Source organism: Oncorhynchus gorbuscha, linkage group LG12 (assembly GCF_021184085.1).
Source record: "Oncorhynchus gorbuscha isolate QuinsamMale2020 ecotype Even-year linkage group LG12, OgorEven_v1.0, whole genome shotgun sequence".
Lineage (NCBI taxonomy): Eukaryota > Metazoa > Chordata > Actinopteri > Salmoniformes > Salmonidae > Oncorhynchus > Oncorhynchus gorbuscha.
The window spans coordinates 40801826-40819574 of NC_060184.1; the positions used below are offsets into that span (position 1 = coordinate 40801826).

Genomic DNA, 17749 nt, shown 5'->3' on the forward strand with positions numbered 1-17749 from the left:
ACAAATCAGAGCTTTTCCTAATGAAGTGTAGCCTGCAGTTTGCTAATTTACTCAACTAGTACTGTAGTATGGGTTATAAACATGAATAAGAGTGTTATAAAGGGTCAATGGATCGTTGCAGTAACAGATGTACAATAAGTAAGTACATAAATAAGTACACAGACCTCTTGTTGGAGACATTGGTGGTGACGGCAGTGACGGAGGCCAGGGAGATGCAGTCTGGGTCCAGACCCCCCACCCCCCCCAGACGCATGGCCTTCCTGTTCAGATCCTCCATGTCCAAGATGGCTGGCTCATCTTGGGGGCGCCATCACAATAACCTATGTTACTATATGCCAGGGGAGGCCAACCCTCCTCCTGGAGAGCTACAGGTCTCTCTCTATCTCTGCTCTAACACACCTGATTCAATTTATCAAAGTCTCGATGGGCAGCTGATTAGTAAAAGCCTACCTTTCTTGTGGTCATCCTTGGAGCTCTTGGTCTTGCCGAGCTTCATGGCTGAGAATACCCCCTTCCCCGCTCTGAGGGAGGAAGAGAAGAGGAGGAAGTAAAATAAACAAAGGAACTACTGAACACTTACACAGTGAAATCAGGTCAAATATTTTGGAAGACCTACCTCTTTGGGGATATTGACAAAGTCAAGTTCCCCAAATTCATGAACTATTCTCATTATTGTGACATTCAGAGGACTTTGTTAAATTCTCATGTAGGGACCTTATTTATCTGAGGAGGACCTCATTGAACAAGAAATGTATGAGTGCTTCAGCAGTACATTATGAAAAACTACAGTACCTAACTAAAACATACACCATGGGTAGGCAACCCTGTTCCTGGGGTGCCACAGTTACTGCAGGATTTTGTTCCAACGAGGCACCACACTTGACCAAGTAAGCTAATTGATCAGTTCAGTAATTGCCTAAATTCAACATACACTACATGACCAAAATGTATGTGGACACCTGCTCATCGAACATCTCATTCCAAAGTCATGGGCATTAATATGGAGTTGGTCCCCCCTTTCCTGCTATAACGGCCTCCACTCTTCTGAGTAAGCTTTCCACTAGATGTTGAAACATTGCTGCAGTGACTTGCTTCCATTAAGCCACAACAAGAGCATTAGTGAAGTTGGGCACTGATGTTGGGCGATTAGGCCTATCACGCAGTCGGCGTTCCAATTCATCCCAAAGGTGTTTGATTGGGGCTGAGGTCAGGGCTCTGTGCAGGTCTGTCAAGTTCTTCCACACCGATCTCAACAAACCATTTCTGTATGGACCTCGCTTTGTGCACGGGGTATTGTCATGTTGAAACAGAAAAGGGCCTTCCCCAAACTGTTGCCACAAAATTGGAAGCACAGAATCGTCTAGAATGTTATTGTATGCTTTAGCGTTAAGATTTCCCTTCACTGGAACTAAGGGGCCTAGCATGAACCATGAAAAACAGCCCCAGCCCATTATTCCTCCTCCATCAAACTTTACAGTTGGCACTATGCATTGCGGCAGGTAGTGTTCTCCTGGCATCAAACCCAGATTCGTCCATTGGACTGCCAGATGGTGAAGTGTGAGAACGCGTTTCCACTGCTCAAGAGTCCAATGGTGGCGAGCTTTACACCACTCCAGCCGACGCTTGGCTTTACTACGCATGGTGATCTTAGGCTTGTGTGCGGCTGCTCGGCCATGGGAACCCATTTCATGAAACTCCCGATGAACATTACTTGTGGTGACGTTGCTTCCAGAGGCAGTTTGGAACTCGGTAGTGAGTTTTGCAACCGAGGACAGACGATTTTTACGCGTCACATGCTTCAGCACTTGGCGGCCAAATTCTGTGAGCATGTGTGGCCTACCACTTCACGGCTGTGCTGTTGTTACTCCTAGTCGTTTCCACTTCACAATAGCAATAGCACTTACAGTTGGCAGATTTAGCAGGGCAGAAATTTGATGAACTGACTTGTTGGAAAGGTGGCATCCTATGATGGTTCCACGTTGAAAGTCACTGAGCTCCTTAGTAAGGCGATGGCTGTGTGCTCGATTTTATACACCGGCCAGCAATGGGTGTGGCTGAAATAGCCGAATCCACAAATTTGAAGAGGTGCCCACATACTTTTGTATATATAGTGTACCTGCTCTTCCAGGACAGATCAATCAAAAACATGAAGTGCCTGTGACACTCCAGGATGAGGGTTGCCTACCCTGCCCTAAACCAACATAACTCATTGCACCACCAGGAGAGAAACATTTAGCAGATATGAACATCACATGGACAAGACAGTCTCTTCACCCCCGACCCCCATCACTATAGAACTCAGCGGTGTCCAATAACGACACACAGTTATTACAGAGGATCACATATCACCACCATAACAAAGGCCTGGACCGACAAACGAGGGGCCTTAATAATGAACAACTATGAGCGTGACCATCCAATTAGCTGCAGATATAGATACATGTCAGATAGAAGATGAAAGGGAGGTTTTCTGTTGGTCTTCTCAAGCATTCTGAAGTGGAGTAGTTGATCAGATCAATTTCAATTTCCAGTTAAATTTCTGCTTTCCATCTTCCTTTCATTAATTCACTGATATCTATCAAACCCTCTTTCGATAAGAACCATAAAAGGAAGGAGATAAGATAGTGTTCTTTCAAGAAAATGTAGCATATTCAACATGACAGGTTTGGGAGGATGAATTGGAAAGGGAAAATCCTTTAGAAAGAAGCAATATACAGTAAGACTACAAAAACAATTGTTCACTCAAGGCTGGTTCACCTAGCTACCATACTATTATTATTGACATAATCACAATGCAATGGACTTTAGAATGTAACATTTGTAAAACTGTTCCACAAAATCAATAACACCTCAAAACAACGATAGAGTGCAACCACCGGGTGTTGAATACAGATGTAGGATCTTAATTTGAGTTTGCTACAGAAGAAAAATAATCCTGCAGCAAAAGAAAACGTGAATTATTATATGGATTATAATTAATGGACCATTTTACTAGAGGTAGATACATTTTGTTGTTAGGGAAAATCAAGTCTCACATTTTCAAGTGGACATAACAAACTTTAGAAAGCCTGTGTTGTAAGCCTTGAATACACGACAAGTTTGCATTTCCTGCCGTGCAGGAAAATTCTCAGCAACAACAGAGCGATCAAATTAAGATCCTACATCTGTACAGCCTCAGTCAGATTAACAAACATTTAACCTTTTACTGCATTGGGCTAAATCAGGCTCACACAGAGTGATTCTTGGTAGTCTTAAACAAATCTATACACCTCACACACATGGTTATGGGCTTAAAAAAAGAAGACGCTTGTAGCATGTCAGACATAGCATTGAAATCTATTCAAATTAGAGTATATACATCACAGAAGACTGAAATATAACAAAACTGTTTTACATAGAAACATGAAATTATGAAAAATATTAATAACATTCCACCCATTAGGCTACAGAGGGCGCATTTGGTCCTTGGCTAGAGGAAAGGGCTATGCAGATCATACTAATCAATAAGCAAAAGCAAGTGGTTCATACATACCATACGAAAAATACCAAGGGTCCAAACCCAGCTCAGGATGACAACACTAGCTACCTCTCTGTCTCTCAACAAAATAAGATTCAACTGTTCCTCATTCACTCTATTCCATGTTAGGAGTTCCTTCGTTAAACAGGAGCCTAGCTCACAGGTGCACTAGAATCCAAGTAGGTGGGTAAAGAGGAATACAGGTGTGCATGCAGGGAGGCAGAGGAGGGAGAGGCAGGTGAGAGTATGAATCTAAGGCGAATATACAGCAGTGCACAAGCTGCTGTGGTGTTGGGGAAGAGGGAGGGGGTGCACTGACGACCAAATAATATGAGTGTAGACAAGCATGGCAAGGGATCCATTGGAGTACATATACAGTACACTCTGAAACGAAAATACACACAGGCATGCACGCACACCCCAGGATTTAGAACCAGTTCAGGGAACAGAACTGAAAACTGGAAAAGTACAAAACATTTTTAGAAACAGAATCAGAACCAGGAACAAAAGTGATCTATACAGTTCCGGAACAGAATCGTTATTTTAAAAGCATGAAGACGTTATTTATTGTTACGAGCATTTTTTCCCAGTCCCACAAAAAATGCAACAAAGTGCCTATGCAAAGCCCTCACTCTTTCACTCAGCAACTGCTTCCAGTGTCTGCCTGCCAGCTGAAAATCTTTTCCAGTGTGTGCAGGCTACCTACCTCTCCCAAAACACAAGCTACTGTAGCCTACTGACATTACAAGTGTGATTAAGAATTTAGGGAGAGATGTAATTTTTTTTTTAACAAGAACGGATGAACTTTTTCAATGCTAGTTAAGGATGCTATAGTTATCATGTTTCACAAAGGTAAGACGTGTTTTTATTTCAATTCTGGTGCCACTCCGCACACACCAGCTTGTTAGCATGGTCCAATGTTAAGCCAACTCTCAGAAGTTCAAAGACATTCAAAGTTCCTTCATAGAAGCCGCTCCTCCGTAGGTATAATTCTGTGGGCCTAATTGAAATAATGCATGTCATAAAAAGATGGCCAGCATTTCAAGTAAAGCCTCCTCCTCCACCCTCTCTGGCTCTCACGCCTACACTTGTCTGCCCAATGCATGTAAACTACTAGCCCATTTCAGAGGTTTAAAAAGGTTCGAACCAGTTCATAACTTTATTTTTCTGGTCAAAACAGTCAAATGGAACAAAAAAACAATGGTTCTCTTCAGAACAAAACAATTGGAAACCGCACACACACACACACACACACACACACACACACACACACACACACACACACACACACACACACACACACACACACACACACACACACACACACACACACACACACACACACACACACACACACACACACACACACACACACACACACACACACACACACACACACACACACACACACACACACACACACACACACACACTCACTCTGCCAGAGCAGAACGCTACTGTTGAATGAACTGGGAGGATTAAAGAGGAAAGTTTGGCGTCTGTCTGTCAGAGAACTATAGAGGATCACAGCGTCTTATTACAGTCAGCAGGAACAAAATGGAGGAGATGGAACTGGAGCAGACAAGTTCAACCACAGAGTGAGCTGTCTGTCACCAGGGATGAAAACCCACAGACAAATGGGCTTAATACATTTCAACACCTCTATAACAAAGAGACACACTAATAAAGTTACCAACATTATAAAAGAAACACAGAGCCGATACCTACTTCTCTTTTCTGCCTTTTCCATTCTTCTCTTTTCCTTTACTGTGCCAAGCACAGAGTGAATGCAGATCGGGACAAAAAAAAGAGTTAACAAACATCACTATCTTTTGAGAGAAGCAGTGTCTGAGCGAGAGAAAGAGAAGAGAACTGATTGAGACTTCGCCTTTTTGCTGTTGTTTAATCAGCGACTCTAGTTTAATAAAGAGAGTAGAGACGGGGCTGTTTGAGTATGTATGAAAGGTCAGTGAATAGGCAGAACAGAGAGATGCTAAATGGAAATTAAAAACTGACTGAACTTCAGAAAGGGCTAAATTTGAACAAATATGCTGCTGGAGGGGCAATTTCTGCACTGTTTTTCCTCTCGGTGTGATGGAATTCCAACTCAATGAACAAAAGTAACGTTATCCCTAAAATCAAAAATGTCTTTATGGGCAATAATACAAGCTATGTGTAATCAGAACAATGTCACCAAGTACCCAGTATTTTTGCCCTTTCATTTAAACTGAAATGGAGCAAAAACCTAGTAAAATGTATCTTTAATCAAAACACTGCAAATCAAACCAATCAAATCACATCAAACCAATCAAAACCACACAAACCGTTTGCTTGAATCAGGTTGTGGAGTAGCTCTTCAGACCAATATCAATGACTGACCAATCTTGATGTAACCAACCCCCTACTACCGACCATGTCGATTAATACTGATCAATATTATCTATGGAGTGATTTGGTGTAATTACAAGGAATATTTCAATTTGGTATTGGTATATAGTGAATAAAAGTGCTCCTGTATGTGTATAATAACTCATGGGATAGTTGTCCCATTGATATTGGGGTTGCTTGTCAATCTGACAACCATTCCCATTGTAACAATGTACACAGAAAGCTAAATGACGTTGAAAAGACATTGAGAATACTTAATATCCGGATGTTGAAAAGGCATCTATGTTTCACAAGCTTGAACAGCACAATACAGCACAGCACAGTACAGTATAGAAGAGCAATGTACAGTAGAGTTTAGTTTAATTCAGTGGAGTACAGTAGGGTACAAAGTACTGTAGTGTACTGTAGTGTACTGTACTGACATATACTTTACTTTACCCTACTGTGCTCTATTGTACTGTACTGAGCTATACTCGACCTTTTCTCTACTTTACTGTACTGTCTAAACTTATGAAAACTAGTTTTTTTCTATGATTGGTTCTGATTTGGTAGGGCCAGACCGAAAATCGACAAAACAAAGATGTCCAAAAGACGCTAACCACTGTGCTCAGTGGTTATTGACATTTGAGTTTTTACTTATTTGAAGAAATTTGAGATGGTACGCAACCACAACAGAAATACAGAGAGGGGCAGCACGCTACCTGACGTAATGCTCAAGAGACACACACGCACGCACGCACAGATGCACACACACACACACACACACACACACACACACACACACACACACACACACACACACACACACACACACACACACACACACACACACACACACACACACACACACACACACACACACACACACACACACACACACACACACACACACACACACACACACACACACACAAAATGATTCCTTTTTTTCAATTTACCAAAAGGAGGGGAGAGAGGAGGGGAGAGCAAGCAAAAATAGATAAAAAGAGAGAGGGTCAGAGAGAGAAAAAGAGAGAGGAGAATGGTCAGTATAAAATCAAAAACTTGTAAAATTGAATATCAATAAATAAAGGAGGAGGAAAAAAGAATTGAGCTGCAGGTAATTAATAATGCATCACCACAAAGCTCTGTTCTGCTCTGGGGGCTCTGCTGAATAGTCTCTCTCTCACACACACGCACACACACACACACACACACACACACACACACACACACACACACACACACACACACACACACACACACACACACACACACACACACACACACACACACACACACACACACACACACACACACACACACACACACACACACACACACACACACACACACACACACACACACACACACACACACAGTGTTCTCTCAGGAGTGTCTCGTGATCAGATGGTCAGACAATGATCAGGTGAACCAGACATCCAGAGTGGTGGTTCAATGTTCTAGAGCGGACTGTTCCGGTCAAAAAAAAAGATTTACCATTCCACTGCCTTCTCATGAAGTTCTCTCCTATTATTAATATTAATATCCACAGAAATGGTTTTCTAAATCTCTATTTCAATGACAATTATGACGCAAGCACTGCCATCCGACTTCTATAAAAATGTAGCCTTTTGAAATATGACTGTCAATATCTCAAGAGCTTAGCTGTTCTGTCTGGTTAGGCATTGGCTGCAGGGGCTGCAGGAGTATTAAATATGGCCTCTTAGCTATTGCTTAGATTTTTTCCCTCTGTGTAATTGCAAAAAGCTTGTATTCTGGGCTGCTGGTGTGGTATTCGTTCCTCTGTGTATTTGTAATAAGGTTGTATTCTGGGCTGGTGTGGTATTTATTTCTTCATTAGTGTAAAAGGCTTTATCAATATTTAACATCAGAGAACAATCCTTTGAGTCTATGTACCCTATACTGGATGAAAACAGGAAAGAAAGAAAGACAGCCTTCCATTTGTGTGTTCGTGCGTGCGTGCCTGCTTGTTGAAGATTGAGAGAAATACAGAACAAGCGATGACAGAAAGAGAAAGGAAGGAAGGAAGAAGAGAGATATGTAGAGGAGGTAAACATATCCGGCTGGTCACAAGAAAAAAGCGGTTGACTTTGGATGTAACAAAAGGTCCTGAGGACGTCGATATATGACTTCCTCAGTGCTCACAACAAACAGTGGCACAGCACTAGACTCAAACTCACGAGGTTCAGAGCCTTCCCCAACCCATAGCCTTAACCACTTGGAATGAATACCTAAACTTAACCCTTTGAGTTTTAACCCTGTAACCAGGCGGAATTAATGGGTCAAAAAATCGGCGTTCATCCAATTACGGCAAATTTTGAAGTCAAACTATGAGATCAGGTTGCAAAATACAGCAGTTGACTGAGGAAGGAGGGAGAGGCTGAATAGTAGTCGTGGCTAACTTTCACTCGGCTTTCTCTGAATCCCCCTCTGTCTTAAAAATGTTATTCTGCTCATGCCCGAAATAGTGCTGTTGCATTTTTAAGTCTGGTATTGCATCAAGCTTCAGGCTGCTTTCTGCCTGTTGTTTCAAACACAACTCCCTCTCTAGAGCTAGGTAACATGCCTTGGCAAAAAAATAAAATATCTATGTTGACATCTTTAATGAGAGGCTGCCTGGATCTTTCATTTAAAGACCCTTGCTCCCTTCGGTCTCAACGTAGACTTTGATCTGAAGCCATTCTTGTGATTAATTGTGACTTTGCCATTGTAATTGTTTGTAAGTTTGTGTAGTCTAAAATGTATCTATGATCGTATGGTATCCATTTTTTTTTTTGTATGCTGTTCTTTGTATGCCATTTTAACATTTGATAATTAACCAATGATATTAGGCCACACTTGGCCATGATTACAGACACCTGTGTCTTTTGACACTATATAAACGAGTCATACCGCAGTGTTTGATCATACCCCGATGAAGAGAGCTTGTCTGTCGAAACGTTGGACATGACATTTTTGCATCTGAGCTTCTAGAGTGTGCGACTCTCCTTTATTTTCAAGACATCCTTAATGATATCTGAACTCTTTAGGATGACTCGTTTACACAATATCATCTCTCAACGTTGTATCATAATCCAAAAAGGCCGATTAGACAGTATACTGTAGCTTCTACTCTTATTTCTTATTTCTCCTGTTTTTTTATTTGTATTTGTATTTTCTTTAGTTGATATTGAATACTGTCCTGTTGGGTAGGGCTTGCACATTAAGTATTTCACTGTACTTGTGCATGTGACAAGTCAAACTTGAACGTGAACTTATGATTTACATTATGTGTGATGACATTTCACCATAATGAAACAGTAGGTAATTCCATACCGGCCATACATATAAATTAATGTCACAACAGAAGGTGCTTTCTATTTAATGTATAATAATCAGGATCATATTGTGATTGGGCTGAGGGAATCTGGAATCTGGTGTGTGCGATATTCATTACACTTTTTTACAATCGCTAGGATCCATTTCTCAATACTTAGGTCACTTTTTCCAAACTCTTCACACAATTCTCCTAACCAACTTTCAGCTTGGCACAGCAGTTAATTTCACATCCAAAATGCACTAAAACTACCAAAACCCTTTATACATGTCTCAAATCAACTCATTCTTCCATAACACCAGCAAAGGTTGTCACCCAACAAGCAAACAATGACCTAAACAACACTAACAGCAGGTAGCATTACACCATGTTTTCTTTTGTAAAATGTCTTTACAAAACAAGAATGACAACTCTCTACTGTTTAGAATTCACTACAGTATATGTTACAGGAATGAATCAGACATGATGCAATAAGCTTCAATATGTTTTATATCATTTAATGACTCCAACCTAAGTGAATGTACACTTCAGACTTCAACTGTACTTCAGTTAAAGTCTCTCATTATAGAACTTATATGGGAATTATCAGTCAAGATGAAATAGGGGTCAGATTTATGCATGGCACAGGTGTTGCTATAAGGATTTATCCCTGGAGGCTGTTCTTGGGATCATCATGGTGATCTCCTCTCACACCGTGGCTTTAGACAGGAAGTCAGAGAGGGTCACTTAACACGCTCAGTCAGTCAACATAGGGGGGCAACACAGTGGCACATAACACACAGGCAATACACCACAAAAAAACACAGCACTCAGACACACTGAAGAAGACCTCGAGGGAAAACAGGGAGATAAAACACCAAGGAAGAGTTGGTTGGAGATATTTGCTATCGCATAAGGACACAGAAAATGCACTTCATGTACACGTATTCAAGCACTGCAATAACATGAATCTAAAGTTACCTCTTCAACGACAGCATTTGATGTCTACAACTGAAGCTCTTCTCTGAGTACTTCAAACAAGCCACAGCTTCAAACAAAAGACACATTAGGAATCAACGACCCCAGAACATTCTACCAGTGCCAAGTTCATACTGACCTCATATGAATACAGACCCTCTACATTAAAGACTCATTTGTTAGTGCTGCTGTGAGCTCATACAGCCCCATAAAGACCTTCTACATAAAATACTTAATGTGGTAAAGATGGCAAAAATGGCGCCGATAGAGAAGGCTGTCATCTTACGAGTTCCAACCTGACTTTGACACTTAGTGACTTTTTTTGTGTTTATCTGTACAGTTTTTGTATCTGTACCGACCAATCACTTTTGGACATCAGATTGACAGTTGCTAACCTGACTTTAAATGTCTAATTTTGACGTTAATACCGACTTCAACTCCGACTCAGCTGTTCGCTTGTTCACACCGGACATAGTTCCTTTGTTTTATGGGCTACCTAAACGCTGCAGACGTAGACGTGGAAGATGGGCTGGCATCCTGGTGAGACTGAGAAGAAGAGAAAATCGATCAGCACTCTCCTCTGTTTTATTGGCAAATATCCAGTCACTCAAGAATAAGATGGATGAGATGTGTTTGAGATCTATCAGAGAGACTTGAAAAGCTGCAATGTTCTAAAACTTGGCTGGTTGAATCTATGTACATAGAACTGGTTTCAAGTCCAAAAAGGGGGGGGGTGCCTCTTCATTAACATCAACTGTTGTGCTGCTTCCAATGTGAAGGACATCTCGAGCTTCTGCTTACGTGATATAAAATACGTCATGGTGAGCTGCAGACCTCTTTATCTACCAAGAGAGTTCTCATCCGTAATTATCACGGCTGTCTACATCCTCCCACAAGCCAACACCACTTTTGCACTCAGTGAACTGTATGGGGCCCTAAACAAACAAGAAACCATACACTCAGAGGCAGCGTGTCTGGTGGGAGGAGACTTTAGCGCAGGGAGACTTAAAATCATTCTACCTCATTTCTATGACACATCTCCTGCTCCACTAGGGGCGATAAAACTCTAGACCACCTTCATTAAACCCACAGAAATGTATACAAGGCCCCCCTCTCCCTATTTTTGGTAAATCAGACCATGACTGTATCCTCCTGCTTCCTGTTTACAAACTCAGCTCAAACAGGAAGTACCAGTCACTTTCTCAATACGGAAGTGGTACAATGAAGCAGATGTGAGGCTACAAAACTGTTTTGCTTGTACAGACTGGGAAATGTTCCAGGATTCATCCAATTACATTGAGGAGTTTACCACATTAATCACGGGGTTCATCAATAAGTGAAAAGTGACAATACGGACATATCTGTGCTGGGCTAAAGGCTAGAGCTACCGCTAGCAAGGAACTGGACGCGGACAAGGATGCATACAAGAAAGTCCACTACGACCTCCAACAAGATATCAAACATGCAAAGGAAATATAGGGGAAGGTGGATTCATAATACACCGGCTTCGACGTGTGTCAGATGTGGGAGGGCTTGCAGACGATAACGGATTACAAAGGGAAACACAGCTGTGAGATGCCCAGTGACGCAGAACTCCCAAACAAACTAAATCCTTTTTATGCTTGTGTCGAGGAAAACAAAACAGTTCTGCATGAAGGCGCCTGTTGTTTCGGGTGACTGTGTGACTCGATCTCCATGGCCGATGTGAGTAAAACTTTTAAACAGGTTAACACTCGGAATACCAGGGCTTGTTCACAGAGCATGCGCAGACCAGCCAGTGTCTTCACCAATATTTTCAACATGTTTCAAGCTAACCACCATTGTCCCTGTTTCCAAGAACTTCAAGGTAACCTGCCTAAATGACTATCGCCCTGTCGCACTCACATCTGTAATTAGGAAGTGCTTTGAAAGGATGGTCATGACACACATCAACACCATCATCCTAGACACCCTGGACCCACCCCAATTAGCATACTGCCCTAACAGATCCACAGATGACACAATCTCAATTGCACTTCACACTGCCCTCTCCCACCTGGACAAGAGGGGAAATAACTATATGAGAATGCTGTTCATTGACTACAGCTCAACTTTCAACATCATTCTCCCCTCCAAGCTCATCATCAAGCTTGGGACCCTGAGAACTCCCTCTGCAACTGGATCCTGGACTTCCTGACGGGCTGTGCCCAGGTGGTGAGGGTAGGCAAGAACACCTCCGCCACGCTGTCACTAAACACGGGTTCCGCTCAGTTGTGCGTGCTTAGTCCACTCTTCTACTCCCTGTTCACCCATGACTGCATTGCCACATACGACTCCAACGCCATCATCAAGTTTGCTGGCAACACGACGGTGGTAATCCTTATCACCAACGGCGTTGAGACAACCTACAAGTAGGAAGTAAGAGACTTGGCAATGTGGTGCCAGCACAACAACCTCTCCCTCAACATCTGTAAGACCAAGGAACTGATCATGGATTACAGGAAAAAGAGAGGAGAGCACGCCCCCATCCACATGGACAGGGCTGTAGTGGAGTGTGTCGAGAGCTTCAAGTTCCTTGGTGTCCACATCACTAACCTAACATGGTCCACACACACCTGCACAGTCATGAAGAGGGAATGACAGCGTATGTTCCCCTTCAAGAGGCTGAAAAGATTTGGCATGGGCACTCAGATCCTCAAAATGTTCTACAGCTGCACCATTGAGAGAATATTGACTAGCTGCAGAGGATGGTGCGGACATCCCAGGAGATCACTGGTGCCGAGCTCACTGCCATCCAGGACCTCTATCAGGCGGTGTCAGAGGACTTCAGCCACCAAAGCCATAAACACTCTGCTACCGTCCGGCAAACGATACCGGGGCATTTGTACACGGACCAAGAAAGCTTTTATACCCTAGCCATACGACTGCTTCTATGGCCATAAGTCTGTTAAATAGTTCATTCTATCTGCATTGACCCTGCAGTATCTTTCACTGACTCTATGCACACTCACAATACTATATATACACACTATACACACAGCTACTGCATTCTTTATTCTTACTCTTATTCTTAAGAATTATCTATCACTTTACACTGCCTTCATGTACATATTGTGACAATTCTCTTCAAGGTTAAAATTAAGTGAAAGACCAACACAAAATCACACCAGAGAGTGTTCTTTCCAACTGGTCAGTACCTGAATGTTTGTTTCTCCGGCCTGGACCGCCCCAGGCCGCAGGTGTGGTCCCGGGTCGTAATGTACGCTGGTCGAGCCTCAAGTACCTGATATGGCCTCATGCTCACTTTTCTCCCAGGTAGGGAAACAATATCATGAGCCGTACACCTCAGTTCGCCCTGTATCCCTGAAAATACATCATTGTTTTTCTGGATCAAGGTCTTTACTTCCTGTACTTGTGCTGGAGACAGTGTAGGTGAAACATGCACTTCGGCTGCACGCCTGAGTGGGTGTGGGGTACAAGACAATTAGTGTTTCTCTCTCTAAAGCCACGCTTTTAACAGGTTTACGTGATATATCTGTTCCGGGGACCGACGACCTGGCTGTCGGATCCGATAATAGACCTCTGCTATTTTCTCCAGCACTTGATATGATCCCTTCAATGTGGCTAACAGTTTACACTCTACCATGGGGATCAGCACATTATGTCCCGGTTGAAATTCCCCCAGGGTAGCCTGCCGCTTATAAGTATGCCGCTGGTGCTCTGGTGCTCTTGTGCTTGTGGTTATCCTGTCTAGCATGGCTGTGATGTGCTCTGTAACACTAGTATAAGAGGTGAACTGGTGCTCCCAGGTTTCCTGTGCGATGTCTAAGATTCCCTGGGTATGCCTCCCATATACCAGCTCAAAGGGTGAAAACCCCCGCGAGGCTTGGGGAACCTCTCTAATGGCAAACATCAGATACGGCAACATGAAATCCCAGTTTTCCCCATCCTTATCTATTACATTCCAGAGCATTGACTTCAGGGTGCGGTTGAATCACTCAACCAGCCCATCCGTCTGAGGATAGTAAACCGATGTCCTCAACTGTTTCACCTGCCACAACTTGCAAAGGTCTGCCATAAGGCGGGATAATAAAGGGGGTCTCCTGGTCAGTAAGGATCTCTTTTGGAATCCCTACCCTGGTGAACAGGGGCACTAATTCCTTGGCTATAATTTTGGAAGAAATCGTCTGAAGGGGATTGCCTTCTGGGTAGCGAGTGGCATAATCTAGGTTGACCGGAATGTATTGGTGCCCTCTGGCGGATTTGGGTAGCGGGCCCACTATAACCATCGCTATCCTCTCAAATGGCATTTCAATTATAGAGATGTTAACTGGAACTCGGAGCAACCCCCACAATGTAGAGCCACTTCAGCCTGAACTTGATCATATTACTCCAGTGCTAGCCTCTCGACACTGGCTTCCCATTAAGGCAAGGGTTGATTTCAAGGTTTTACTGCTAACCTACAAAGCATTACATGGGCTTGCTCTTATCTATCTTTCCGATTTTGTCCTGCCGTACATACCTACACGTACACTACGGTCACAAGCCTTAGGAAGCCACAGGCCTCCTTACTGTCCCTAGAATTTCTAAGCAAACAGCTGGAGGCAGCACTTTCTCCTCTAGAGCTACATTTTTATGGCATGGTCTGCCTACCAATGTGAGGGACACAGACTCGGTCTCAACCTTTAAGTCTTTATTGAAGACTCATCACTTCAGTAGGTCCTATGCTTGAGTGTAATCTGGCCCAGGAGTGTGAAGGTGAATGGAAAGGCCCTGGAGCATCGAAGCGCCCTTGCTGTCTCTGCCTGGCCTCTAACCCTATTACAGGGGCCGAGTCACTGGCTTACTGGTGCTCTTCCATGCCGTCCCTAGGAGGGGTGCGTCACTTGAGTAGGTTGAGTCACTGACGTGAATGTTTCTTCCGGCGCCGACAGAGATGGCCGCCTCGCTTCACGTTCCTAGGAACAAAAGGAACACCTATGTGAGAATACTATTCATTGACTACAGCTCAGCATTCAACACCATAGTGCCCTCAAAGCTCATCAATAAGCTAAGGATCCTGGGACTAAACACCTCCCTCTGCAACTGGATCCTGGACTTCCTGACGGTCCGCCCCCAGGTGGAAAGGATAGATAACAACACATCCGCCACACCGATCCTCAACACAGGGGACCCTCAGGGGTCCGTGCTCAGCCCCCTCCTGTACTCCCTGTTCACTCATGAATGCACAGACAGGCACAACTCCAACACCATTATTACATTTGTCAATGACACAACAGTGGTAGGCCTGATCACCAACAACAATGAGACAGCCTATAGGGAGGAGGTCAGAGACCTGACCGTGTGGTGCCAGGACAACAACCTCTCCCTTAACGTGATCAAAACAAAGGAGATGATTGTGGACTACAGGATTAAGAATATAGGACCGAGCACACCCCCATTCTAATCGACGGGGCTGTAGTGGAGCAGGTTGAGAGCTTCAAGTTCCTTGGCATCCACGTCACCAACAAACTAACATGGTCCAAGCACACCAAGACAGTCGTGAAGAGGGCACGACAAAATCTATTCCCCCTCAGGAGACTGAAAAGATTTGGCATGGGTCCTTAGATCCTCAAAAGGTTCTTCAGCTGCACAATCGAGAGCATCCTGACGGGTTACATCACTGCCTGGTATGGCAACTTCTCGGACTCCGACCGCAGGGCACTACAGAGGGTAGTGTGAACATCCCAGTACATCACTGGGGCCAAGCTTCCTGCCATACAGGACCTCTATACCAGGCGGTGTCAGAGAAAGGCCCTAAAAATTGTCAAAGACTCCAGCGACCCTAGTCATAGACTGTTCTCTCTGCAATCGCACGGCAATCGGTACCGGAGCACCAAGTCTAAGTCCAAGAGGCTTCAAAACAGCTTCTACCCTCAAGCCATAAGACTCCTGAACATCTAGTCAAATGGCTACCCAGACTATTTGTCATCTATGCATAGTCACTTTAATAACTCTACCTACATGTACATACTACCTCAACTAACCGCACATTGACTCTGTACCGGCACCGCCCTGTATATATTGTTATTTTAATCCTGTAGTCCACTTATCACTTCCTGCGCCGACAGAGATGGCACACATTTTTTTACGTGTTATTCCTTACATTGGTAACCCAGGTAATCTTAGGTTTCATTACATACAGTCGGGAAGAACTACTGAATATAAGAGCAACATCAACTCACCATCAGTACGACCAGGAATATGACTTTCCCAAAGCGGATCCTGGGTTCTGCCTTTCACCCAGTACAACGGAATGGATCCCAGCCTGCGACCCAAAACAAAGACCTCGTAAAAGAGGGAAACGAAGTGGTCTTCTGATCAGGCTCCGGAGACGGCACATCGCGCACCACTCCCTAGCATACTTCTCGCCAATGTCCAGTCTCTTGACAACAAGGTTGATGAAATCCGAGCAAGGGTAGCATTCCAGAGGGACATCAGAGACTGTAACGTTCTTTGCTTCACGGAAACATGGCTCACTCGAGAGACGCTATCGGAGTCGGTGCAGCCAGCTGGTTTCTCCACGCATCGCGCCGACAGAAACAAACATCTTTCTGGTAAGAAGAGGGGTGGGGGCGTATGCTTTATGGTCAACAAGACGTGGTGTGGTCACAACAACATACAGGAACTCAAGTCCTTCTGTTCACCTGATTTAGAATTCCTCACAATCAAATGTCGACCGCATTATCTACCAAGGGAATTCTCTTCCATCATAATCACAGCCGTATATATTCCCCCCCAAGCAGACACATTGATGGCTCTGAACGAACTTTATTTGACTCTTTGCAAACTGGAATCCACATATCCTGAGGCTGCATTCATTGTAGCTGGAGATTTTAACAAGGCTAATCTGAAAACAAGACTCCCTAAATTGTATCAGCATATCGATTGCGCAAACCAGGGCTGGTAAAACCTTGGATCATTGCTATTCTAACTTCTGCGACGCATATAAGGCTCTCCTCTGCCCTCCTTTCGGGAAAGCTGACCATGACTCCATTTTGTTGATCCCTGCCTACAGACAGAAGCTAAAACAAGAAGCTCCCGCGCTGAAGTCTGTTCAACGCTGGTCTGACCAATCTGATTCCACGCTCCAAGACTGCTTCCATCACGTATACTGGGATATGTTTTGTATTGCGTCAAACAACAACATTGACGAATACGCTGATTCGGTGAGGGAGTTCATTAGAACGTGCGCTGAAGATGTCGTTCCCATAGCAACGATTAAAACATTCCCAAACCAAAAACCGTGGATTGATGGCAGCATTGGCATGAAACTGAAAGCGCGAACCACTGCTTTTAATCAGGGCAAGGTGACCGGAAACATGACCGAATACAAACAGTGTAGCTATTCCCTCCGCAAGGCAATCAAACAAGCTAAGCGTCAGTATAGAGACAAAGTAGAATCGCAATTCAACGGCTCAGACACAAGAGGTATGTGGCAGGGTCTACAGTCAATCATGGATTACAAAAAGAAAACCCGCCCAGTCACGGACCAGGATGTCTTGCTCCCAGGCAGACTAAATACCTTTTTTGCCCGCTTTGGGGACAAT

At 43.8% G+C, this 17749-nt stretch overlaps 1 protein-coding gene across 3 annotated transcripts in view; it reads right to left on the bottom strand.

Moving 5' to 3' along the window:
• LOC123991013 (otoferlin-like) overlaps nucleotides 1–17749 on the bottom strand; it is a 157913-nt gene that overhangs the window by 45808 nt on the left and 94356 nt on the right. For all 3 annotated transcript variants that reach the window (XM_046292118.1, XM_046292117.1, XM_046292116.1), the window contains exons 6-7: nucleotides 451–521; nucleotides 165–297 (exon numbers count right to left, since the gene is read on the bottom strand). In XM_046292118.1, coding sequence (XP_046148074.1) covers nucleotides 165–297; nucleotides 451–521 — 204 coding nt within the window. The remainder of the gene's footprint in view (nucleotides 1–164; nucleotides 298–450; nucleotides 522–17749) is intronic.